The sequence below is a fragment of the Ascidia mentula genome, chromosome 4 (genome assembly GCF_947561715.1).
Source record: "Ascidia mentula chromosome 4, kaAscMent1.1, whole genome shotgun sequence".
NCBI classification, from domain to species: domain Eukaryota; kingdom Metazoa; phylum Chordata; class Ascidiacea; order Phlebobranchia; family Ascidiidae; genus Ascidia; species Ascidia mentula.
Window position 1 is genome coordinate 21586763 of NC_138569.1, and position 25538 is coordinate 21612300.

The following is a 25538-nucleotide window of genomic DNA, read 5'->3' on the forward strand; positions in this document are numbered from 1 at the left end:
CATGCCGTAATTCTGGCAAGTCAACTTTTGTAGGAGTTTTTTTGTGCTGGTCTGGAGGGTGATATAGGACATTGCTGGAACCATGTCTTTCCCTTTTCCGTGGCACCCACATAAACTGCAATGCCCACTAGGGCCAGAACTGCCTTGAACAGTAGTTTGATCTTCAGATAGTGTAATTCGCTTGTAGTTTGTTAATATACAGGATATTGTCGGTGGTCTTTTGTAGGCGATCATGGCACTATGCTTAAGTGTTCTTTCTTTTCTGTATGCTTGATAAGATTAGGAAACCACGTAGCCCGCGCGCAGGGATCTTATTTTTTGTGTGCTGTGCGGATAGTTAGGTTGGTATCATCTTCTATCCACTGCAATGCCTTCGTTATACCCAGTACGTTGTCGGATTGCAGTGGATAGAAGATGATACCAACCCAAATATCCAGAATTATGGCATATACGTAGCCGTGTGCACGCTGTTTGGAAATAAATACGTATACGTAATAAATAAAAATAAAATAGTTTCGCCGTCAAATAGCGTGGCCACAGAGCAAAGTGGAAGAGCTTTTCCATTGACAAAGGGGATGACAACGTAGCTCTGCTAAAGCACTACGCAACCCAGCACAAGTCCACTATCGTAAATCGACCGAACATTGCGGATTGTTTTTATATATTTTTTGTAGAACAACCACATTTTGGGGATTTAGACATGTGCGAGGCAAAGTGGCTTCACCTTACAGGTGCCACCATTAAAACATACAGAAAATGATATTGCCTAGGGTGCGTTAATGCTTTTTAAGATCCTTTTTTAATTGCTTTTAATCGTTTTAATGGTTCTATGTTTTTTGTGTGTGCTTTCAAGGTGGTTTTACGCCGTTCGTCTTATCAGCGCGTTCCTTATCTCCACCCGCGTCTGGTGCTGTTTCTCCGCCGTGTGCGCAATTCTCTTGCCTTTTCATGGAAGGGTGGTAACTCAGTGTTTTGCCTTGGCACATACAGCATAGCAAGAGGTCGAAGTGTTTTTTTATTACTAGAGCTTTCTTTACTGTTATTGTTTTTTAGACGTTTTTAAAATCATTTATTATGTTTACTGCGCAGGAACTGAAGATGCCCATGGGGCGAAATATATATTCCTGATTATAAGCCAGGCTAATCCTGTAATAAAAAGCTACTGCTGCTGCTTTTTTAGTATTTTGAATAAGTTACAGTGATCGCTAGGCCTGCATCCGCCGGATTTGGTAGATCGTCACAGACTATTTTGTCTTGCTTTCAACTTTTTTCGGTAAATTGAAATATTTTAAAGGAATCTGAGCAAAATTTTTTTTAGTCAATCTTTCAGACAGCTCTTTTAAAGATGTTTTTATGTTTAGCAGAAAAATATATTTTGCCCTGAAAAGGGCATCATGAGTTTCCGCAAAGTGTACAAAACAACGTAAAATAACCAAGTAAAAGCGAAGGTCTGTCACTTGAAGGAAAATACCTTAATAAAAATATTATACAAAAAAAATATAAGAAAAGAACTGGTAAATTTCCAACAGAAAATGTATCGCACAAAGCCTGACAAAACTCTACAGCAAGTCGATACGCGACGCTAAAAATGCAATAAACCGTAAAGAGGAAAAAAAACACAAAGAAGGGAACACGAGGTTCGAACTTTTGAGCCTTTAGGCGCACAATCATTGTATGTTGGTAGTGCCACACAATTGTGACGACGTAAAACGCTACAGCAAAACAACAAAAGCAATCGAAAACAAACCAGGCACATTGCAAATATACTATTTGCATACAGGTATGATCATACTCTGCACGTTGATCTGTGCCCGTGTCCTATGCAACCACATATCCTCATATACATCCAAATTCTGCAGACGGTTTGTGCACGAATGTCACACTGTAACACCGTGATAATGAGGGTTTCTGGTGGAAAAGATGAATATGCTTTGTTTTGAAGTAGTTGCCTAAAGGCTGATTCCCACTGGCTAACGATACGACGACGATTGGGAAATACCCGCGCCTCGCCCGATTTCTCAAACCGTCTCTGATAGGACGCTGCGACAGCCCATGCACATTGGTACGATTGTTCGCTACGCAAGTGCTTCGGTGTGTTTTATATATAGTTCCAGTAACGCTAAATGTTCGCGTGCAAACCTACTTCAAACATTTTCACAAAAAATAATTTGTTGGTTTTCGAATGTGGGTCCTTATAAGATTAAGAGATATGACATAGCCTCTCTCACACATAACATACATTATGGGAAAAACAACCCAATTTCCAGACTATGGAGTGGGTCACTTCATTGCCAACTGCTTGAAAATATGATCATTTTTTTCTCTTCTGTAAACAGTAAATATGTCAATTTAATAAAGAACTAAAGATGTTACCAGGAATACATATAAATATATGAACAATCTAAATTATGGGTATTCTGCAAGTAATCACTGTGCCATAAGATGATTTACAGTGTTTGAATAATAATGACAAAACAGCTTTGTGGCAAACCACAAAAAGCCACTGACAATGCAATATTAAACTTGATGTAACTTTACCATAATTATACTCACATTCTGTGTCAAATATTCAATTACAGGTATATGCAGTTGATGCACAGTCAAATTCCTAGTAATAGTAAATGACTGTAACAAAAGCACTTTTTGATAAAATACTGCTGCTACATGCTAACATCTTGTACATATTCACTCTTACATTATATATTGACTCCTAAAAAAATCATTCTTCGCCAGTAGCGAGCATTAAAACAATCCTAAAACACTTGTGAACAGCACAGCGAATCATATTTTCCACTCTAAAACAAGCTATTTGGCTACGATGTGCTTACGACGCACGACGGAGTAGAACTCAATTCTACTCGATCGTAGCGTCGTTAGATTGACTTCTTTCGTCGCAAGCGGCGCCGCCGAATGCTTCTCCGACGGCGCTCCGACGCAGTGGGCATACAACTGCTCCGACGGTCGTAACCGACGTATCGTAAGGCCCTTACGACGCGCTTACGACGGCAGTGGGCATCAGCCTTAATGCTGTGACATCATTATCCGGTATGCATTGAAACTTATTTCACGTGGATCTGAGCATATTCCATCGTGTGGAAAAGCGTTTTTTTGTCAACCTATTCAACATCTTTAAAAGAGCTGTCTGAAAGAATGACTAAAAAAATTTTGCTCGGCAACATACGGTTATTGATCGACAGCCTACCAGGGTAACTCGTTTTTTTAAAGGAATCATTACTTTTTACGAAAACACAAACAGTACTTTCTGAAAATCTAGATGCCACTGTGTATATAGTTACATTATCAGCATTTGTGATAGATTACCGAAATTTTTTAACGCACACAACTATTTTTGTGGTAGGTATTAAGTAACCATGGCTAAAAAGGGAGGTTTTGATCGAAACTTTAAATCAACCAATCAAAGTTCATCCCAAAGTTCATTTTCGTCACCACTTAAAAACAGCAAAGCGTCAAAGCGAAGTAAAATTAAATTTAAACTGCAAGGTTGGTCACCAAGATCTACAGGAAAGCATGGAGACAACGAACAAGTGTTTCGAATAATTCAAGATACGGTGAAGGAAGTCACAGGAGCTTCTGTGGAAAATTTCGATCAGAATAAAATGATTTTAACTCTTTCACATGAAAATCCAGCAGTAATTACCCGTGTTGAAAATAAGTGCAGAAGTGGCGACCTGAAGGAAGAGATATACAACAGACTGAAAAGACACAACGTGACGAGAACAGCACCACTAAAATTCACTTTCATTAAAATTCTAACCAAAGAAAATATTCTGCGAAGCCCAAGCAAAAATGCAGATCCTACAAAACAAAATATCAGAAGTGCAGCACAAACAGTGAGTTAACATATCATATGTAACACCGGAATGAAACGAAACCTCAACTCGTGTTTGCTTAAGTTTAACTTTATAGAATTACTTTTACTGTTATTTAAGTGTATGGAAAGGAAGTTTATGAATATCTGAATCAGCTGTGTTGATAGCAACGAAAAATACTTGTAAATGGTATTGGAAGGATTGCTGTTACAGAATCACATTGCATTTGTTGCTAATCACTTGAATCTCCTGTCGTGCTATTGTTTAAAGTTTTTTATGTTGTCTTTTTAGGGGGGTACTAACTCTACTGGGACTACACAAACACGTACACAGCGAACTGGGCCACATTATGGGTGGAATGTACGGGCTGGAGACACACCAAAAGGTCTACAAACAGTTCCTAAAACTAAACCACTAGTTTCTGAGAAACCTTTAAGCCGCATGATTAGTGGTGCAATACACAAGACGAACAAACTCATTAAGTCCCTGCCAGGTGGGTATAAATGACAGCACAAAAAGTTGTTTTTGTTTCTGACGGAGAAAAACTTTGAAGGTATGAAATCATCTGATGGAGCAATGGCGAAAATGGACGAAAACATTTTGGCATACTTTAAAGAAATGGGATATTCAGAAACTCGAGTTTTGAGTGCTGCTAAAAAAGCATGTACGGGTGATAATAATTTCTAAGCATAAATCAACATCCAAATTTTAAAGTTGAAATATGAATGACATCAATTAAAAACAGGTTCCCCATTTCATTTTGTGTTTAACAGATGCAGAAGAAAGAATGGCATACATCAATCAAATACTTGACATCCTTAAGCAAGGTATGGAAACGAAAAAAAAAGAATATTTACTAATACATGTGTAATTTGTAGAAGAGCGTGAATATCAAGCAGTGCAAATCGTACTACCTGACGTCGATACAAATGGGGGTTATTGCATCAACGATCAAGAAATTGAAAGGATATTCGGACAACCCAGTGTGGCTAATACCCCTGTTGCTATCTACTCAGTGGCTGGGGCTTTTCGTAAAGGAAAATCTTTCATACTGAATTTTTTTTTGCGATATTTATCTGCGGTGAACGGAAACGCAGTAAGAAATTTATTTCTAATTTTCTTTAAAATTTTTCTCAGAGACAAAAAGCTGGTATTCTGATATACCAACATTTTAGACTGAGGATTGGTTGAAATCGAAAGAAGATAAACTGAACAAAGGATTCATTTGGAGAGGAGGATTGGAGAGACACACGGAAGGAATTTGGATTTGGGATGAACCATTTTTTATTCAAACACCAACGGGAAAGGTAAGGTTAAAATCTGGTGAATACAACCATATGAAAAAGGAGGATGTGTAAAGTATTTTTACGAAATGCAAAGTAAAATACAAATTTTCTAACGTTGTACTGTCAGATTAAATTTGTTTCCAGAATTTTGAAAAAATGGAAATATGTTTAGGTCGCTTTGTTTCTGATGGATACTCAGGGTGCGTTTGACAATCAAAGCAGTGTGATGAATTGCTCTGTTATATTTGGTCTCAGCACTCTTCTCAGTTCTGTACAAATTTACAATATTAAAGAACAAATACAGGAAGACACTTTACAGTTCCTGCAGGTAAGCAAAGTTCTTTGATTTTGTCGAAAATGTATATTTTTGGTTTTCTACATATCCATTTAACAGCTTTTCACGGATTATGCCAAACTGGCCAAACAAAACCAGAACGACAAAGAGAAAACATTCCAGGTAAGTTAGTCCAAAACTCCATTAAAGATGTTTTTAGACCATAAAATAACAAATCGGTTGTTGCATCAAAAGATGTGCGGATTTTGCCACTTTGTGGATTCTAAAGCCTACATCAGAATTGAGAAAACACATATGCGTGTTATAAATTGCTATTTTTAGCGGATGGCACAAACCATAATTATAGTAAAGCCGGTTTGATGATTTCAGGAATTGATGTTTCTTATTCGGGACTGGCAAGACCCAGCGTATTCCTATGGATTTAAAGGAGGAAACAAAGTTTTGAAAAAATGGTTGCAACCTCAATTACAACATCAGGACACAAAATCTGTTCGAAACGACATACAGAATTCTTTCGAAAAAATAACATGTTATTTGATGCCCCATCCTGGATTTAGCGTGTCTAGAAGAACTGAAAATCAGGGAAATGATTTGCGAATATCTGGTAGGAAAAAAGTTATTAACATTGGCCTAAACTTCCTAATTGATTTCAAAATTGAGAATAGACGTGGAGACTGATTTCTTACAAAGTGTTGACATCATGGTGCGGGAACTTTTTTCTCCGGATAAAATTGTGGCGAAAAGAATCAACAAAAAACCCGTGACTGGAATCGATCTCATCAACATCACTCTTTCCTATTTCGATGTATTCCAAAGCGGAAAAATGCCGGAAGTGCAAACAATTTTGCAGGTAATGAACGAAAAGTCAGACGAGTGAGTTTTTTCTGGCGTGACATAAAAATAACAATAAAACAAAACGTTATTGATATTTATCTATCACTGATGCTTTGGGGGCTTGTAATATTCATGATATATATATATAGACACAAGATAAGTACATGTTTCCACACACATTTCCTCCTTTTCACAATAGGCTACAGCCGAAATCGCTATTTTGAAAATGCTTGAGGAATGCAAAGATGCATATCGGAATCAAATGAATTTAGTAAGCTTCAATACATGCAGCAAATTCGTGTACATATTTACAAGAGTTAAACTACTTTAAAGAAACTAAACAACGAATACCAAAGTTTGACAGAAATACATGCGATGCATGAAGATTGCAAGGAACAAGCTTTGCAACAATTCGATAAACAACGAAAACTGTGTGAAAATGACAAAACGTTTGTTGCGAAGCATCGGGAAAACCTCATTAAAAACATAGACCAAAAATTAGCCGAGTTTGAGCAATTTAACAAAACACTTATGGTAAGCAAAGTATTTCTTGTGCAAATTTCAAGGAATACATTATGTATATTTCAAGGAAAACTGTAAGGAAACAGTTCGTCACGGATTGGAAGACGCAAGGAACAAATACATATATTATATGGAAAAAGTGAGCTTTGTATGGATTTTAAAATTGAAATATAAAAAAAAGACCCATGAATTTAAGTAGTGGTTGATGATTACAAAAGTTTGTGTCTGCTGCTAATTACTTTTTGAAGCAGTTTATATTTGTTTTTTTTATCAATTTGTTACAAATTTATCACAACCATTTAACAAAGGTAAATTACTGCTTTTTTTCTTCTCATTTTTCAGTACATTGGTAATGAGTATGTTGATGAACGTTCACTTAGTAATGAAGATCAGAAGTGCAAAGAAGAGGTTTTGGAATCTTTCGACAGGAAAACAACCAACCTCCCACCGGAAATTGTCGTAATTTACACAAATCAACTTAAGGTGGAAATTGCTCTGGAATTTAATAAGTTTAAGGAAAGCAACAAACACAAACTGGTAAGTTCTGCGCAAGATACAACTCTCGTTTGTTCAAATTTGACTTCGTCGGTAAAAGTTTTTTATTTTTAGGAGAGACGCAAACAACGTCTTGAAAAAAGTTCTCTGAATGCATTCAAGATGTACAAAGAAATAATGGAAGAAGTAAGTGGCTAGATAGAAATGTTGTTTAGTTTTACCCAAAAACCGTAATGAACAACATCAAACTGTGGTCTCGTTATTGTAACACTTCCCATCGCTTTTTGGGGCATTATAACAAGGTTTTTTTTAATCTGGGTGGTCTGTGGAAAAATAAAGCTTGATTAAAACAAAATATGAAGAATAAATGAAGAACAATGGTGAAAATACCTGGGGATGTGAAATGAACCTTTTATGTTGCGCTGTGTACATCCGAGTGCAAAGCAAAAAAATCTATTTCTGGGTCAGGGCAGTGTCGATACAACCCAGAACTCTTTGAACAGGGTGGAATTTCCTGTCGCTTTCATGCCTTAACGGCCACTTTCGGTGTGACTCCATGCTTGACGTGAGCTGTACTTTTTGTGATGTGCTTGACTTGGAAAAATTGTGCTTTTCGTGCACAGTTATTGAATGAGACTTTAACTTTGTGACAGATTAAAGGGGATAAAAGCCTTAAAATAGAGAAGCTAATTAAAAATATACCATTTTTGTAGAAAATTGATCAAAGCATATTAACTGACATTGAGTATGCTGATGTTCACAAACTTGCTCAAAGCAAAGCCTTGGATGAGTTTGATTCTACACTCAATGAACAAAACGATGACTACAAGGACACAGAAAGAAAAAACTTACTCAAATGGATTCAACAAATTAAAGGCAACTATCAAATATCAAACGAAACAAAACGGGTGAATATTTATTTAAATGCGGGTGATACCATTTTGAGCATTGTTGAAAGGAATGTTTTGTTTAGAGTATGTTTCAAAGGAAACTTATTGCAGAAACGATGGAAAATGTCAAACAACTATACGTTGCTGCAAAGAAAATGGTTTGTGACATATTTGTCTATCTATGGAATAAGTATTTATCAATAAAATACGGTTGTGAAACTTCCAGGCAAACTGTACCGAAGAAAGGAAACTGGAACAATTCCATCTGGACAACAAAAAGAATGCTGAAGCATATCTGGTTTCTTTTCTTTATAAAGACAAGCTGTATGAGAAATGCAAGGAGCAGTTTAACGCAATGATCGAAAGTGAATACAGAGAGATGAAGAGGGTCAACAGGGACAAAAAGGTAACTTATGCTTGAACCAACGTCATGAAAGGAAACTTATTTCTTGGAATTTGGGTGAATATTTACTAAATGATTAGTAACTAAACAATTGAATGTAATCAGCAACTTCCAAACTCAATGAACAGGAAAACGTTTTACTGTAGAATTTGAAAGGGGGCTTATTTCGCTTTGGCATGAAACAAATGTTTGGAAAAAATTGTAATGAACAATTTCAATCGACGTGAAGAATATATTAACATTCTTCTTCTGTCAACGTTTTCTTTTGTTTATGATTTAGATAAGGTTGGATATGGAAGGAAGAACGGCTGTTGGATATGCCAAACTTGCCTTCTCAGATTGCCTGCAAAGTGTAATTGCTTTTATTACATAGTGACTCATAGTTCTTGAGGTTGATGGTAAAATAGTTCGAAATTTCTCCTTGCGTTGTCAACTTTGCATTTACATTCTATTATAAAGCAAAACCATAGGCGATTTACTTTTTTGATAACTTCGATTAATGTTATTGTTTTTTCCACTCGAGTAAATGGACAAACTGAAAATACGAAACGACACCATAATAAGCACCACGTTTAAACTAAATTAAATACGACGGGAATGCTTGATTAATGACTTTATTCTTTATAGGCTACATATGGAAAGTATGTTGACCAGAGTTCTCAACTTCACGTTGAGAGGAAATCTAGAAACGAGGCCTTCAAAATATTCGAGAAAAAATCAACAAACTTACCGCCAGAAGTTAAAGAAATCTTCCGACAAGAACTGGAAGAAACCATTGAACAGCAAAAGGATGAATTCAACCGGAACAACAATGACAAGCTTGTAAGTTAACGAGTTGGTGGTCTGTGTATTTGTAATGATATTAATTGTTTATTTGGACATGAACATGAGGCTTTAAGTCACTGTAACTTAGGAGCAACTGCCAAACATAAATGTCAAAAGAAAACAGTACATACACCTGGACAAGAACAAGAAACCACACGGACAGATCAACCTTGTTGACAAATACATTTGAATTTCAGGAGAAAATAAAGATTTCTCTTAAAAAGAAGGCGGATTTCTGCTTCAGCATTTACGTGGAAGTAATGAACTCAGTAAGAAAATAAATTGTTGCAAGCATTTCTGCATTTACAGATAAAGGATTTCTTGTGTAGAAATGTGCAGAGCAGATCATGTCCGATGAAGATTTTAACGAAGCTCACAAGAAAGCAAATACCGAAGCATTGGAAACATTTGAAAGCTCAGATGTTGGTTTGAACACAAGTGAAAGAAGCGAGACAAAGGAAAAACTTCTACTGCGAATCAGTGATCGTCAAAGTAAATTCAAAGCTGCAGTTGAAAGTAATAGGGTAAGTAAATTCACAAAATCGGTTTACTTCTAACAGTTGTCATATGTGTTTCCGGTAAACATGTATATTATTGTCAAATCATATTTTCTGGCTTGGGTCGAGCCGATATGTCTACTTGTGGTCACTGTAATATGTCTAGTGAAAGTAACGTGGAATTTAAGTTAACTTTTGCTGACTCAATTACACACTTATAATTGCAGAAACAATTTCACACCAAAACCAACGAAACACTAAGTGCTGCAGCAATTGCGTATTCCTGTGTAATGGACGAGGTGCGCATGCAAGAAATGAGTATATTTTAGTTAAATATCAAACGAAGTTATTCTGTCCTATATCAGTTTACCAGATTCTTTGCTTGGTGTATGATTGCAACATTCTTATTTCACTTTCTGATTTAATCAAACGTTATTTTCTTAAGACTTGTAGTCACGGTTACGCCACGGAAGAGTCCCTTCAACAAGCATCTGCCAGAGGCAAACAAAAAGCTAAGGAAATTATCTTTTCAGTGTATGATAAATCAATCGTAGATAAATGTATGGAACTACTAGAAGATATCATCGACAACAAATTTGAGGAAATAAAAATAAGAAACAAGGTTTGTCTCGACCGAAACCAACCAAGAAATTTTATTTGGAGCAAGGATTTTTATCGTTAGAAAGTCATCACTGATGTACATCGAGATTGGTTGCACCCACGGCATGTTTTAATCATTTACTTTAATACTGTATTTAAGGTCGGGTTTCGTACAAGATAATAGTTTAGTTTGCAGTTTTAAGCAGTGAATGGGGTATATGCATTCATTGCAAACTTGTATTTTTAATTGTTTAACTTTTTGAAGCAGAAAGCCTAATAATAAACTTTTCTGGCGTTAAATTATACATGAGTTCTACGTCCCTGTACTACGAATATACCCTAAAATATATAACTTACATATAGGAGCACATGGAACATAATATAAACGAGATCATGACCAAATCTGTGGAATTTCATGCCTTCGAGTTAAAAAAGGTATAATTCACTTGTATACGGGACAAATTTAAGGATTTCTACATCAAACTTTTGTCAGCAGAAAAGCGGTGGGGAATACGTTGAAGAACGTTTGATGTCGGGATTGGAGCAAAGTTGCCTGGTTGAAACTCTTGACGTTTTTAAAAAGGAAACCGAACAATATCCAGGGGAGGTAGTTGCAAACTATCAACGTGAACTGGAGATCCTGTTGTATCAGAAATGGAAGCAGTTCCAGGAGGGAAATTATCGCAAGTCTGTAAGTTGTAAAAATGAGATAGAAATGTATTTAATATTTAAATTAATTTTTTGTTTTGCGCTAAACATGGATAGATTATAAGGTTTCAAAACAAAAATCCATCGCATTTGTAATTTTTCAGGTTGAAATAAGACATGAACTTGAAAGGGCAGTAGAGTCTGCATCTAGCAAGTACAACGAAATTATGCAAAAGGTACATTGGTGCGCATCGTGGTTCTTTCCCCGCAAGTATAACAGTTTTAGATCGTAACATCTTCCTCTGCTTTTTTATACACATAGGCTACATCTACAGCTTTTCATTACTTTGAATAAGGAGTTTACGGCACTAATATGCTAAGAATATTATAATTCTTGTTGTAGGTTATTTGTAAAAACACAACAATAGTTCGCTATATTAGCTGCAAACATACAAATGTCAATTTTTTTTTTCAGGATTTGCTCAAATAAAATTATGACTGATGAGTCCTTTGAGAAAGTTCACCAAAAAACTCAACGAGAAGCGATGGAAGAATTCGTTGGCCTAAAAGTTGGCCAAAATTCTCATCTTAAGAATGAAGAACAGAAGAGATTGGCCACCTTGATTCAACAAATGCAAAATAACTGCAAAAAAGACAATGACATAAAGAGGGTAGGCCCACTTCATTATCCTTATTGTGCCTAAACATCTTGCATGAAAAAGGGAAAGTGGTTGTTGTTGTTTTTCAGAGGACGGCTCAGGTCGCAGCATTAGAAAAATTGGAAAAGGCTGCAAACACGTATCAGCTAGAAATGAAAAAGGTAAAGAAGAAGTTAAACCACCATCTACAATATTGATTTTTTTCCCATTCTGGAAGAAATGTTGATGTTATTTAGCCTAATCAATAGGTATTTTTTCAAGCGTTGTTCCTTACGTTCTTTTGACAGACTTGCAACGACAAATACGTTGATGAAAGCATACTTGAACAAGCTCACAATGAGGGAAAGAAGAAAGCTGAAACTGTTTTAAAATCCTTTGAAAGAAAGAATCTTGTTGAAGACCTAATGTCACAGTTCGAGAAATTAATCAACAACGAATACGAAAAGATGAAAAATCAAAACAAACATTTAAAGGTAACGCAGTTAGTTTTATAAAATGCTTGATTTTCATGCAGAAAATGATGTGAGTTGCTTTTGAAACCCACAAGTTGTCAAAATATCTCTATTTTTACAGGAAAAAGCAATCAATCAATTTCGACAAAACAAGCTTGATGCATACGAAAGATACCAAAAGAACATCGACAGCGTAAGTAAACCACTTGTATCTCTTCTAGTATGTTAAATGTTATTGGGAAGTAACGAAGTGATATGTTCGGATTTAATAAGCCAACATCTCATCTTTATACAATGGTACATGAAATCATGACTTGCCGTTAAACTTCATATGTTTGGATTCTTCGGATTCGGCCAAATCTATGCTGGATTGGCTCAACCCTGAAAAATAATAGATTTGACTAGAAAGGAAGGTGTAAACATAAGAGCTTAAACTCTAATTCAATATTAAACATTCGATGAGAAGTTAAGAAAGCTGATTGACACTCGACTTGATGTTTGCGTAGGCGACTCAACAATACATGGTAGCAGGCAAAATTCAAAACGTTCACCAACAGGAAATGGCCAAAGCATTGGACGAATATGATAAAGGGGGACTTAATGAACCTCAAAATGATTTTAAGTTGTTGAGGAATCACCTAAAAGGAGACATACAGAGACATTACCAGCTTGTTTCCAAACGAAACAATGACTTGAAGGTAAAAAAAGCACATTTTCAAAATGTGTTTTATAAGCACGAGTGCACGGCCATATTTATAACTTATCAGTTTTCACCACAGCAAATTTAGCACGGTGATTTTGTTTGCGTATATTGATCTCAAGTATCTTTGATACAGTGGATGCTTGAGGAAAAAGGGGAGAAGGTTTTACAAAACATCAAAATGATCTACATCAAGTTAATGGATGAGGTAAGTTGGTTTGAGTGATTACAACCAAATGCTTTTTCCATGAATGTGTTTGCACACTCTGTAAATTTTCGACGATTAATGGTCATTTATAACATAATAAATTACCTGCGCAGATTTTTTGTAAACATTGCATGTTGTTACGTTCTATTTTACATTATTGCCTGATTTACTGTGTCAGAATCAAATATTGCCTGATACTTATACAACATATGTTTTTACAGATTTTTTTATAGCGTTTGAAAACGATTGCAGGCAGTAAGAAAGAGAGTAAATTTTGTGGGACAAAGTAAAAAACCTGTAGTCTCGTTACACGTTCTCAATTTTGTTTTTGTAATTCCAGATGTGCAATAGAACATACGTTGAACCAGCACCTCTGCAGGAAACACATCAACAATTTAAGAACGATGTTGAAAACAGTTTTACTGAACAACTCGGAGCGAGTGCTTCCGGCATCGTCCAGAAATTGGTTGAAAAATGCCACAATGAGTTGGACGAACATTTCAAAGGCGTCGAAAAACTGAATGAAGAGAACAAGAAAGTGCTAAAGCGTAAGCGGAGAAAAAAAATCGCAAATATTTTGGGTGGAATTGGTAAAATTGCTGGAGGGTTTTTGGGAATCCTGCTTGGTCCCAGTGGTATGAAATCTGGCGCTGATGTTGGTAATGCTATAGGCCAAGCAATAGGGAGTTTTTTGGCGAAAATTACTGAAAGTAAAAAATAAAGTTGGTATCAAACAGTCGAATCCTTTATGCCCATGTTAGTTGAACTATACTTCCAAAAGCTTATTCCATAACGCAAATCATACACAACATACATTGTCAGAGTCCGCGAAGACTCTTTAGTCCCGCCCACGACTGCTTAACGAAGTGAGGAGCAAACAAAATCAAATGTTGCGCAACTTCACCTCGGGTTCAACCACTACTCGAATCGCTATTGATGGGGAATTGTCATCCTGTTGTAGACAAATACATTGGAGAATGTACCTGCACTTAACTGTGCAAGCCAGACTAACAGAGGACGTGAACGTAATTTCTCACAAACTCTCTAAATTCCTTGAGTTTCTCATCATGAAATGTGCTTTCTAACGCAAGGTCATATTAGCGAGGTAAAAATATGCACTGATACGAGGAGCTTTCTTTTTTTTTATTTATTTTTTTTTTATTCGGGCGCGCTAAAACACATCCACGAATATCAGACGCGGTATACAAAAAATATAACGGTAATAAATAACAATGTAAGGTACAACGACAATAATATATATTTTACACGAATATTGAGAGGAAAGGAAGAAAGATAGAAGTTTTGAAGAAGTGGTGTGGAGAGCGGAAAGGTAAAAAAGGACATAGTTGAATAAGTACAATGTTTAGCTTAATTTGCCGGGGAGAGTGTCAATTGTATTTCAGAAAGGTGGCGGTGGCGGTATCGGCCAAGACGCCTTCGAGAAAAGGGTCGTCCCTGTTTCGTTGTATAGCCAGTTTAAAGTTGATAGAGGATTTAAAGGATGTTATCAGGTAATGAGGGATGTTATTCAAGGGGCGGGGGTCGTGTTGGATTCGATTGCGTGTTTTCCAGATGATGTGTGATAGTGCGGTGTTGAGAAGGGCGGTGAGGATTGTGGCGTATTTTGAGGTTGGCTCTGGGAGTTTGGGGAATCTAAGGTGTGCCGGGGTGTCAAAGTAGGTGGAGGTGTGTTTTAGGAGTGTATTTAGGGTGTTTTTAACTAGAAATAATAGGGGCTGGATAGAGGGACAGTTGTGGAACAGATGGGTAAAGGTTTCGAAGGGAAAGGCGCAGAAGTGACAATGGGGGGTCTGGTCTAATGGAAGAAAGGATTTTTGGCATTTTAGGGGGAGGATTCTGTGTGTGAGGCGATAATTAAAGGTTTTCAAGTAATTGGGAAAAATGGGGTTGTGAATTTGTTTCCAGTCTGTGATATTGAAGGGATTCTGAGGGGGGTTTGTTAATCTAATGTAGAGGGGTTTTGATTTGGGGGAAAGAAGTTCTAATTCAGATGGTTTGATTAAAGATATAAGGGAGAGTAGGTATTGATAATGGGGGGATGGACGGAACGCGTGAGGGAGGTTATTTCTAATTTTGAGGTCGAGTAATTTAGACGGCAAAGTCTACCACGATGCCGTCGATCCGCTCTCGCTGCTGGGTTGATAGGGGGTAGGTTTTGGCCAAATAAGAAATGTGTGGTAAAAGTATAGTTTTGGTAAGAATGCATTTGGAGTCAAAAGTGAGAAAGGGGTTGCTGATAGATGTGGCTCGGGTTCGTAAAGAGAGAATTGGTTTGTGCCATGCCGCTTTGATTGCAGAGGGTTTTCCAATGGGTACGTTAAGTGGCTCTATTTTATCATCGTTCCAATTAATCTGACCTAATAGGGGATCGTTCAAAGGCGGGTGGAGAGTGGCAATTGCTTGGGTCTTGGTATTGTTTAGCTTAAGAGCAGAGAATTTACTAAATTTATCAATAAGGAGTAGGGCCTGTGATAGGGAGTGCCGATGCGCCACCATAAGGGTGACGTCATCGGCATAAGCAATTGCCTTGGGGGTGTTTCGACATGGCACGGGGATAGATGATATAGAAGGGTGGTGTTGGAGGGCAACGAGGAGCGGATCTAAGGCGATCAGGAAGAGGTTCAGGCTAAGGGGGTCACCTTGCCTGACTCCTCTCCTGACCGGAAAGCCCATCGTGGCAAAACCGTTGACGAAGGCCCGGGAGGTGGCGGAAGAATGGAGCGCAGAAAGATAATTAGTAAAGAGAGGGGGAAAGCGTTTGAGTTTGAGCTGGCGAGAGAGCCAAGGGAAGGAAATAGAATCAAAGGCTTTTTGAAAGTCAAGAGAGACGAAAAAATAATCTGAATGAGTGGAGGAGGCATGATGATATAGGTCGCGTAATAGGGATGTTAAATCTGATGTGGAATTTCCGGTTGTTGCAAATTGATTGGGGGAAAGTATGGAGGGTATGAAGGGCTTGAGTCTAAGGTTGAGGATTTTATGGAGGATTTTGAGATCTGTGTTGAGGAGAGAGATGGGGCGATAGTTAGTTAAGAGGGTTGGGTCGTTTTTCTTGTGTATGAGGGTGAGATGGCCGAGGTTAAATTCTGAGGGGATGTATGCGTGTGTGTAGGAATAGTTTAGGGCTTGGGTGAGGTCGGCCCCGATAAAGTCCCAGCAGAGCGAGTAGAACTCGATGCTGAGACCATCGGGACCGGGGGTTTTACCAGTGGGGAAGAGAGATAGGGCTTTTTTAACTTCGTATTGTGTTATCGGGTTTAAAAGAACGTCAAGGTATTTATCGGGAATGGGATTTTGAGGAAGGTTATTAAAATCATAGCCGGGGTTAGGGGGGAGGTGTTGATCTGAATAGAGGGCTGTAAAGAAAGTGCGTGTATGTGATAGGATTTCTTTGGGAGTTGAGAGAGGGAGTCCATGGGGGTCCTATAATTCTAATATGGGGGGATGTCTGCGTGTGGGTAAGAGTTGTGAGTAGAGGGATTTGTCTGTTATATTTTTAAAATGGGGATCAGAGGAAAGGGATTTGATTAAGGAAGAGCGTGCTTGGGAAATGTAGTTATCTTTGAGGGATTTTTTAAGGGATTGAAAAAGGGCCAAGTTCTGGGAGGTTGGGTAGTCGTTTAATGTTTGGCGGGCGTTATTAAGTTGTTGTTGTAGGGAGTGTGTAAGGGTGCGGCGTTGGAGGGCTAAGCGTTTCGAAAGAGTCTGCAAGAGGGATTTAAATTTAACTTTGAGAGCGAGCCAATGGTCCATGGGGTTGGGATGGAAAGAGGGAGCCAGGGTTGTCCAGAGGGGGTAGAGGCGTGCGAGGTCTTCTAGAAAGGCGGGATCTGTGAGGGTGGATGTGTTGTTTTTCCAGGAGCCTTTGCCCCTGGGAGGGGAAGAGATAAGGTTAAGGGTTATAGTTACTGAGTCGTGATCTGAAAAGGGACAAGGGATGAAGGAATGTTGTTTAGGGATTAAGGAGGGAGTTAGGTAAATTCTATCTATTCTTGATTGGGAATTGGTGGCGCGGCGGGAGAATTGACATAAGGTTGGGTGGAGGGTGCGGAAGGAGTCGTGAAGGTCGAGGGTGGCTAATAGTTTAATTAAGGTTTGACTAGTATGGCGGGTCTGTACGAGGGGGTGTTTATCAAGGGCTGAGTTGAGGACGCAGTTAAAATCTCCGGCAAGTATTGAGGGGTAGAGGGAGTCAAAAAAATTATTGTTTAATGCGGCCGGCAAGAGTCAGAAAACTGAAGTGAGAATTTGAAGGTTGGAGGAGTTTAGAAGAACTGCGACACCTCCTAAAGCAGAGCCTTTCAGAGGTGCCGAGTTTAAGAGGATGGGGCCGGAAGTCCATTCAGACTTCCAGAGAGATTCGGTTTGGGGAGTAGAGTGAGTTTCTTGAAGACAATAAAGGTCAAAGTTCAAAGAGGAAAGGTACCGGAACAGGGCTTTTCTCTTAGGTGCTCGGCCTAGGCCGTTTACATTTAAAGTGCACAGGCGTATATACGATGTGGGCGCCATTATAAAACAAGAGAAAAAAAAAGTGGAAATTTACGTTGGGGAAAACAAAAAAAAATTATAGTAAACAAATAATTTTTGTCCGCTAGGGGGGGTGGGGGAGTTAAAAGCAAGTCGAATTAAAGTCATGAGGGATAAGTGCTGTACATGTATTACACGTGACTTTCTCTCCCGGTCTCAAGTTATAATATGCGCCGCAACCGCATGCGATAAGCAGCCTTCTACAGTTACTGTTTGCGCACGTCGAGGGGCTCGCGTAGGCATCTTGGGACGCCCATTGGCCGCACCGGCATCTCATATGAAGAATGCCGCATAAACATTTGATATTCTTGCCCGTGGTGCTGTATTACAGCATGGTGTCGACTTCCGTTGTGTTCCGGGGCTGCTCTTTCGTTTGTTGCGGCGGGTGACCTCGGTGAATCCTTGGTTGTCCCGGTTTGCCTTTGGGGTAGAGGTCGCTACCGGGATATCAGCTGTTGTTATTGTTGTTATTGATGATGACGTTGTGGCGGTATCAGCCAACATTGGCATTTGCATGCTACGTCGCACCGCCTCTGGAGTCTTGTCGACGAAGGGCGTTGGGACGCGGGAGGTTTGTGGCGCCTCTGGTGTCTTCTTGTCAGAGGGAGTTGGGGCGCTAGAGGGATTTGGCGCCTCTGAAGTCTTCGCACCGCTTCCCATGACGTCAGCTGTCACGGTTGGCTTATAAAGTTATTGCATAGATTGGAAAAATGGTTTATGGTAAACATTGAATGTTGTTACGTTCTATTTTACACTATTGCCTGATTTACTGTGTCTGAACCAAATATTGCCTGATTCTTATACAACATACGCTTTACAGATTTTTTTTATAGCGTTTGAAAACGATTGTAGGCAGTAAGAAAGAGAGTAAATTTTGTGGGACAAAGTAAAAAACCTGCAGTCTCGTTACACGTTCTCAATATTGTTTTTGTAATTCCAGATGTGCAATAGAACATACGTTGAACCAGCACTTCTGCAGGAAACACATCAACAATTAAGGAACGAAGTTGAAAACAGTTTTACTGAACAACTCGGAGCGAGCGATTCTGACATCGTCCAGAAATTGGTTGAAAAATGCCACAATGAGTTGAACGAACATTTCAAAGGCGTCGAAAAACTGAATGAAGAGAACAAGAATATTCTAAAGCGTGAGCGCAGAGAAAAATTTGCGAATGCTTTGGGTGGAATTGGTAAATTTGCTGGAGGGCTTGTAGGACTCTTGCTTGGTCCCAGTGGTATGAAATCTGGCGCTGATATTGGTAATGCTGTAGGACAGGCTGTAGGGAGTTTTTTGGCAAAAATTACGGAAAGTAAAGAATAAAGTTGGCATCAAACGTTCGAATCCTTCATTCCCATGTTAGTTGATCTATACTTCCAAAAGCTTTTTCCATAATAAAAATCATACACAATATATATCGCCAGTTTTGAAGATAGTTTTAATCGTTAAGACTTGTATACACGCCCATGTACATATATTACACTGATCGTTATATGTCCCATTTCGTAGTGGAGCTGTACCATTAACAATTATATATAAGCAAAAGATTTTTAAATGATTTTAGTGAGCTGCGGACTCGGCCCCTGTTACGATTATTTCTGACTTTTTGGATACGATATGTTTTGTATTCATTCTTTTCATTTGATACACAAACTATGTCGTTGTATATTTTGTGAGACGTGTAGAAACTGTAAAAAATAACTGCATTAAACTAACCTAGCATACTTGGTGTTGTTTCTTAAATTGTGAGATGTAGTTGGTCAAAATACTATATAGGTTGAACTTGTGATGATCACAAACAATACAGATGACATAACTTGCATGACATATCATGGACAGGGAATTTGCAGATTTACCAACTTTTTAATTCATAAGGATAACACAGGATATTGTACTTTCTAGCACATGGTCATTGAGAGGTAGAATATGTGTACCATTGCGAGGAGCTTTTCTTAAAATATTTTTTTTAACTTTAGATCAAATTGATCTTGTTCCGTTAGAGCTCATTTAGCTTTAAAGTAGACAATATTGTTCTTGAGCCCCCATTTGGTATACATGTACCCTGAGAGGTATGGGGTATGGTGGACCGCACCAGCTGCATCCCTTATCGTGGGGCCTAATACCCTCAACTTCAGAATCAGAATACGAGACTGGATTAGAAATGCGTCAAGTGCACTGACCTGCGTTACTGTTTAAACAAAGACTGTAGACCTTTAAGATTTATCCTTCAATTTAATTCGTTGAACACAAACAAAAACCATCGACAACTTACAAACCACGCAACAAATCGGTTCCGAAACAATAGCTCGTACAGCTAGACGACAATCAATTCAATCGTTTTTTGATCTGCTCTTTGCTTATGGTCTCTTCGTATCTTAGTTCGGTCTTTGACTTTGTCTCTCTCTCTCTCCTTCTTACTCTATGTTGACTTCTTGTTGACTCCTTCCAGACTGGTTGTTGACTCTTGTTGACTGATTGTTTGATTAATATGCATGGAATATATAGCCAGGGCGAGAGCAGTTAATTGAGTTCAGGTAAAAGGAAAAAATGACGTTGGTGTTGACGTATGACGTTGGTGTTAAAGGTGATGACAAGATTGTTGTCACACGTCTTAATGAGGTAGACAGGGCGCAGCATAAATGATGAAATGACTTGATAGATGCACAAGTAATCCAGGTTGCTTGTCACAAATGTAATGTTAAAGATCCTTTGTGTTGAAACTTAGGTTTTTGTTTGTGGCCTTACTTGCCTCAATCATTGCATTGCTTTGACTACCGTAGGTCTTTTTGATCAATGTTTATCGTAACCAAGTAGTTATGACTCAGCAAATCATATTAAGTAGACGTATTAAGTTAATTGTTGGTTTCTTTAATGCCAAAAGTTAAAACAAAAAAAATTTACTAAGTACATAAAAATACTTAAAAAGGCAATGTCAATGCTATATTTGCTAAAATTACTAAGAAACATCCCTTGCTTTGTCTCATCCGACCGACAGGGGACAGCCCCTAATTTACATTGTAGTTTTGCTGAGTCATCGAACTCTAGAACGATTTTTTGAGCGTTGGAACCACTGGCAATGATGCATGGATTTCTATTTGGTGAAAACTTAAAACTAAAAGAAAAAAAAAACTTAATACTAAGTAGTTATTATTTGTTAATGTATTTTTGTGTTTGTGCGTTTATCTTTCGAAAATTTGTGCAAATTTGTACCATTTATTATTTATACGTGTGTATGCAAATAATGCCTGTAGCACACACAGAAGTTTCAACCAATGTGTGACTTTGAGCTATAGCAGGATTGCAAAAGCCCCAATTATTTGCGTAATTATTACCTTCAGTGCTGGCTTGTACGGATCGCTATAGGTTTCAATAAGTATGTGCTTTATGTGACTAAAAATCCAACTCGCAGACTAAAAAAACAACAAAAAAAAAACAAGTGTGTTGTAACCATAGGGAAGGGTATAAGAAATAATTTTTTTTCTACAACTTAATTGAACCTTGCTGCAATAACAAGCATTGGGGTGAAAGGGGGTATGTTGTCTAGTCAGTTTTAAAGCCTGGTTAAACAGGTTTTTACTGGGATGAAGTTTTTGTCCTGCTTGATGTCATTTTACCAATGTCACCAATTAACTAAAGTTTGTACTTATCAAGTATGAATGCATGTGCTATTATTCACAACAACAATTTCTGTTATTAATCCATGTTTATAATATCTTGGATTAAATGTTGCTAATTTTCTTTGGTTCAAATAAAATTATTCATAACTAATCAAATAAAATTATTTTATGAACTAAGCACTGTGCATATTGTCACTGAAGGTAGTGAAATATTGCAGTGTGAATATACTTTGTTTAAAATAGGGATCTCAATACTTTCACTTTTGAAACTAATGCAATTCATGTTAGTCATATGTGCTTCGCTAGTATACCAACATAATAGTTCCTAGTTTCATTTAAATAATAATTTTAGACAATTAATTCTTTGCAATGAATTGTAGAGTACTTAATGGCTTGTAGAATGTCTGTGTAGTTGTGTGTTGTGGACATGGTGTGTGATGAAAATTTTATATTTAAATATGGTGCAGTCCAAAACTTTTTATTTATTCACAAAAAAAAACAATTTTAAATCTAGTGTCTGGTTGTGAATAAATTGCTTGTTGAATTAAGACATGTCTCATTTTGCCAATTGTTTAGAAATGAAAAAGTATCTTAGTTAAGTCCCCATATCTGTATTAAATTTCCCAAATCAAGTTTTAAAGGTTATCAGCATTACTCCCATACTGATTGATTTGCTTTTTTGATCCACTAGTACCATTTAAAGGATAAAAATGATTGCAGCTGCATTGGACAAAACACAAGAAGGATCTGAGGAGCCTTCAGGAGGATCTTATCTCCGATAGGATAGCAGGAACAGACAGGGGGGCTAACGAAACAACTTTCGTGTGACAAATTTTTTCGTCATTGCATAGAAAAGGTTTACGACCAACATTAAATTGCAAATTGGATGAGGTTATGTGATTCATTTTTTCACAAAACAATTTACATTCTTTGCAGCCTTTTCAACTAAAATAATGTGAACAAGGGGCCGAGATGCCCCTTGGGGAGTGCCTTGAGCAACTATCCTGCAACTAATTTTGATTGATGCATTCAACAAACCTTTTGTTAACACACAGCACTAAATGACCAGCTGAATGAAAAGGGCGAAATTGCACTAAAGGACGCATATTGGTATTTCTATGAAAATTAGTTTTGGTGCTGGGAAATGCCCACTGCGTAGACCTGTGTCACAATGGAAAGTCATGCATGACCAAGAAAAGCAGTCACGCAATTAAGTTAAATTTACGGTTGAATGAGCGCACATGTGCGTGTCATGGCGAATTTTAGGGTGTTTGTGGGGTTTTGGGCTATTTTAATGAGGTAGTTACTTGATGGTGGGTGCTGTTGAAAACTATGGTGAAAATGGAGCAAAAAAAATCAGGCTGTATTTGTGGAAAAAAAGAATAATTTTGGTGTCCAATCATTTGTGATTTTATGAAAGATTCATCCAATTTCTACAAATTTTGATCAAAATTAGTGTGTGAAAAAATGGTTTAGCCGCCCCCCTAGGGCCATTTGCCACCCTGATTACTCAGTATTTTTGTAAAACGAGCAACAAAAAATGAAACCTAATTTTGCAGAAAATTGAATCGTTTAACTGCCCACTCATTTGCGTTTTTGTGTAAGTCCCAACTCTTCTCTATGCAATGGCAATCCCCCAGGGCTGTTTATGACCCCCCTGTTAGTGATATGATCTTCCAGGAGGCGTAACAAGTCCTTGCTCTGTGCAGTTTCATCCAGGAGCAGCAATTTTTTTTACCTCGAAGAATACTAGGTCCCTATGTAAGTCACGAGACCCATCAACGGTTGTTGGAAAACAAGTGGAACAGTCACCAGGTGCATTATTGCAGAGGGCCTTGAAAACAGAATTTGCCCAATTTAATACCTACATAGGTCCTAAAACTGCACCAAACACGCTGAAAATCATCCTGGCAACAGCACGTATCTCCCTGCTCATTCAACCCTAAATTTGGCCTCCATGCACCACCGGTTGCCTTGTTACGTGGGTGAATATCTTTATTACATTAGAAAACTCTTTTTTTTAATAGAAATACTGATATGCGGTTTGAAGTGCTTGAATTTAACAAGGACATTTTAACCGTGGACAAGGAAACTGTTGACCGCAAGTAGTAACACACAGTCATAATCTCATTGTTGGAAGTAGGATTAAAGTAATGTACAAGTGCTTGAGGCAGTGTTGATGACCCTTGCATTATCGTGAAAACATCATATCCTTGATTGTTTTTTCACCATAACGCAATAGCACCCATTGGGTTACGACAGAGGTTTTCTAAGTGTGCGTTGTGACTCCCTGGTGCGCTATTGTAAGTTTCCAAGGGGCTCGCGTTAAAAACTCTAATAAAAATTTTTTTGGATAATAATGCAGGCAAATAAAGTGGCATGAAAACAAATCGTAACTTCCTGATAGATTTATGATTTGTGTGTCGAGTGTTCTGTAAGTTTTTCAATGTGTGTCGCACGTGAAAAACGTTAAGGGACAACTGGTCTGCGCCGGTTACCGACCGATACCCATCCCCGGATGGGACAAGTTAACCAAACATTTTTTATGATAAATCGCCAGTCTTGCGAGGTATCCGTATAATTTTTACACAAACCATAGTTTATTGACGGATCTTTACAACGACATAAAATTATACAACTTTCAAAAACGGAAGCTCTATAATATGTGGCGTGCTATAAGTGGTATAATAAAAAGTTTTGTTTAAATTTGTTTTCAAAATTCGCTTGAAGTTTCTTACATTGAACACTGACTTTTTCGCATTTACCCGCGCTTTATGCGCCTTTACGTTTTTATCAAAATCGCAATTATTTCGCCCAATGTTTAACAAGACAAATGTTTGCTGGTGGTCGTATATTATGTCGCATGCAACATGCAGAGACGACTGTCAATTATTCACCTACCAACGACGTATCGTTCTGCGTGATCGATAATAAAAAATCGTCAATTGCGCATTTTAAGCAGTTTATGACGTTGAACAAATCGACATTTATTGAAACTATGCCGTAAAGTCCTTGCACACGCAGGAGAAAAACAAATCTTCTCTGTTTGCAAACAAACGCACCAGTTTTAGTGTTGTTATCGCTGTTCTTACATTAAGAGTTGTTCAGTTAACGTCTGTTTTTACTTGAGAATCTAATTGGGCCCTGTTTAATGCCAATGTTGAGTACAAAGGAAAATTTTACTCTCTTTGGGTTAACATAATGGTTGATGTAAAATCAATGAACCCTTTGGTAAAATATAAAGCAGATTTGGTTTTGTAAAGAAATTTATATTTTAGTACATCGCAACCAACTTTGTTTAAATGTCTACAATTTGGTTTCATTGTCAAAAACAATGCGTGTCATTGTGTGTAAATCACCTGACGGAATGGAGTTTACTTTACCATAAAGTTTACCTCACCCCCGTGAAATTGTTAACCTTTTCTGTTTTGCAAGCACACGAGCTAGCTTTAATGTTGACAAAGTAAAGTTTTATGACGTTGTAAGAGTTTATGTTTGTTTGATGGCATCTCCATTCAACTATCCCCGAATGCACATAGTCCTGATAATTTTGCGCGTTTATGCAGAACTAAAGTTATGAGCACGTCATTTTTTACTTTAACTGTATCAATGATATTATTTTGCGTTTCGTGAATTTACAGAGTGTTGTTGGTTTGAGGATGGAGTGTTGTTGGTTTGAGGATAGAGTGTTGTGGGTGTGAGGATAGAGTGTTGTTGGTGTGAGGATGGAGTGTTGTTGGTGTGAGGATGGAGTGTTGTTGGTTTGAGGATAGAGTGTTGTTGGTGTGAGGATATTGGTGGTACAAGGATGGAGTGTTGTGAGTGTGAGGATAGAGTGTTGTTGGTGTGAGGATGGAGTGTTGTTGGTGTGAGGATGGAGTGTTGTTGGTTTGAGGATAGAGTGTTGTTGGTGTGAGGATATTGGTGGTACAAGGATGGAGTGTTGTGGATGTGAGGATAGAGTGTTGTTGGTGTGAGGATGGAGTGTTGTTGGTTTGAGGATAGAGTGTTGTTGGTGTGAGGATATTGGTGGTACAAGGATGGAGTGTTGTGGGTGTGAGGATAGAGTGTTGTTGGTGTGAGGATGGAGTGTTGTTGGTGTGAGGATGGAGTGTTGTTGGTTTGAGTATAGAGTGTTGTTGGTGTGAGGATATTGGTGGTACAAGGATGGAGTGTTGTGGGTGTGAGGATAGAGTGTTGCTGGTGTGAGGATAGAGTGTTGTTGGTGTGA

The 25538-nt window shown here is 38.0% G+C and overlaps 1 protein-coding gene across 1 annotated transcript; it reads left to right on the plus strand.

The window, feature by feature from the left end:
* Positions 1 to 3759: 3759 nt before the first annotated feature.
* LOC145898953 (uncharacterized) lies at positions 3760 to 11689 on the plus strand. The gene is made up of 28 exons (XM_082987645.1): positions 3760 to 3851; positions 4122 to 4323; positions 4384 to 4494; positions 4604 to 4657; positions 4709 to 4926; positions 5006 to 5137; positions 5289 to 5444; positions 5511 to 5573; positions 5781 to 6015; positions 6077 to 6261; positions 6445 to 6516; positions 6579 to 6779; positions 6835 to 6906; positions 7110 to 7304; positions 7377 to 7448; positions 7976 to 8170; positions 8236 to 8310; positions 8379 to 8558; positions 8836 to 8907; positions 9183 to 9377; positions 9578 to 9649; positions 9710 to 9904; positions 10105 to 10176; positions 10323 to 10499; positions 10841 to 10912; positions 10974 to 11168; positions 11290 to 11361; positions 11601 to 11689. Exons 2-28 carry the CDS (start codon positions 4272 to 4274, stop codon positions 11613 to 11615), a joined length of 3405 nt encoding a protein of 1134 aa, XP_082843771.1. The 5' UTR covers positions 3760 to 3851; positions 4122 to 4271; the 3' UTR covers positions 11616 to 11689.
* Positions 11690 to 25538: the final 13849 nt, after the last annotated feature.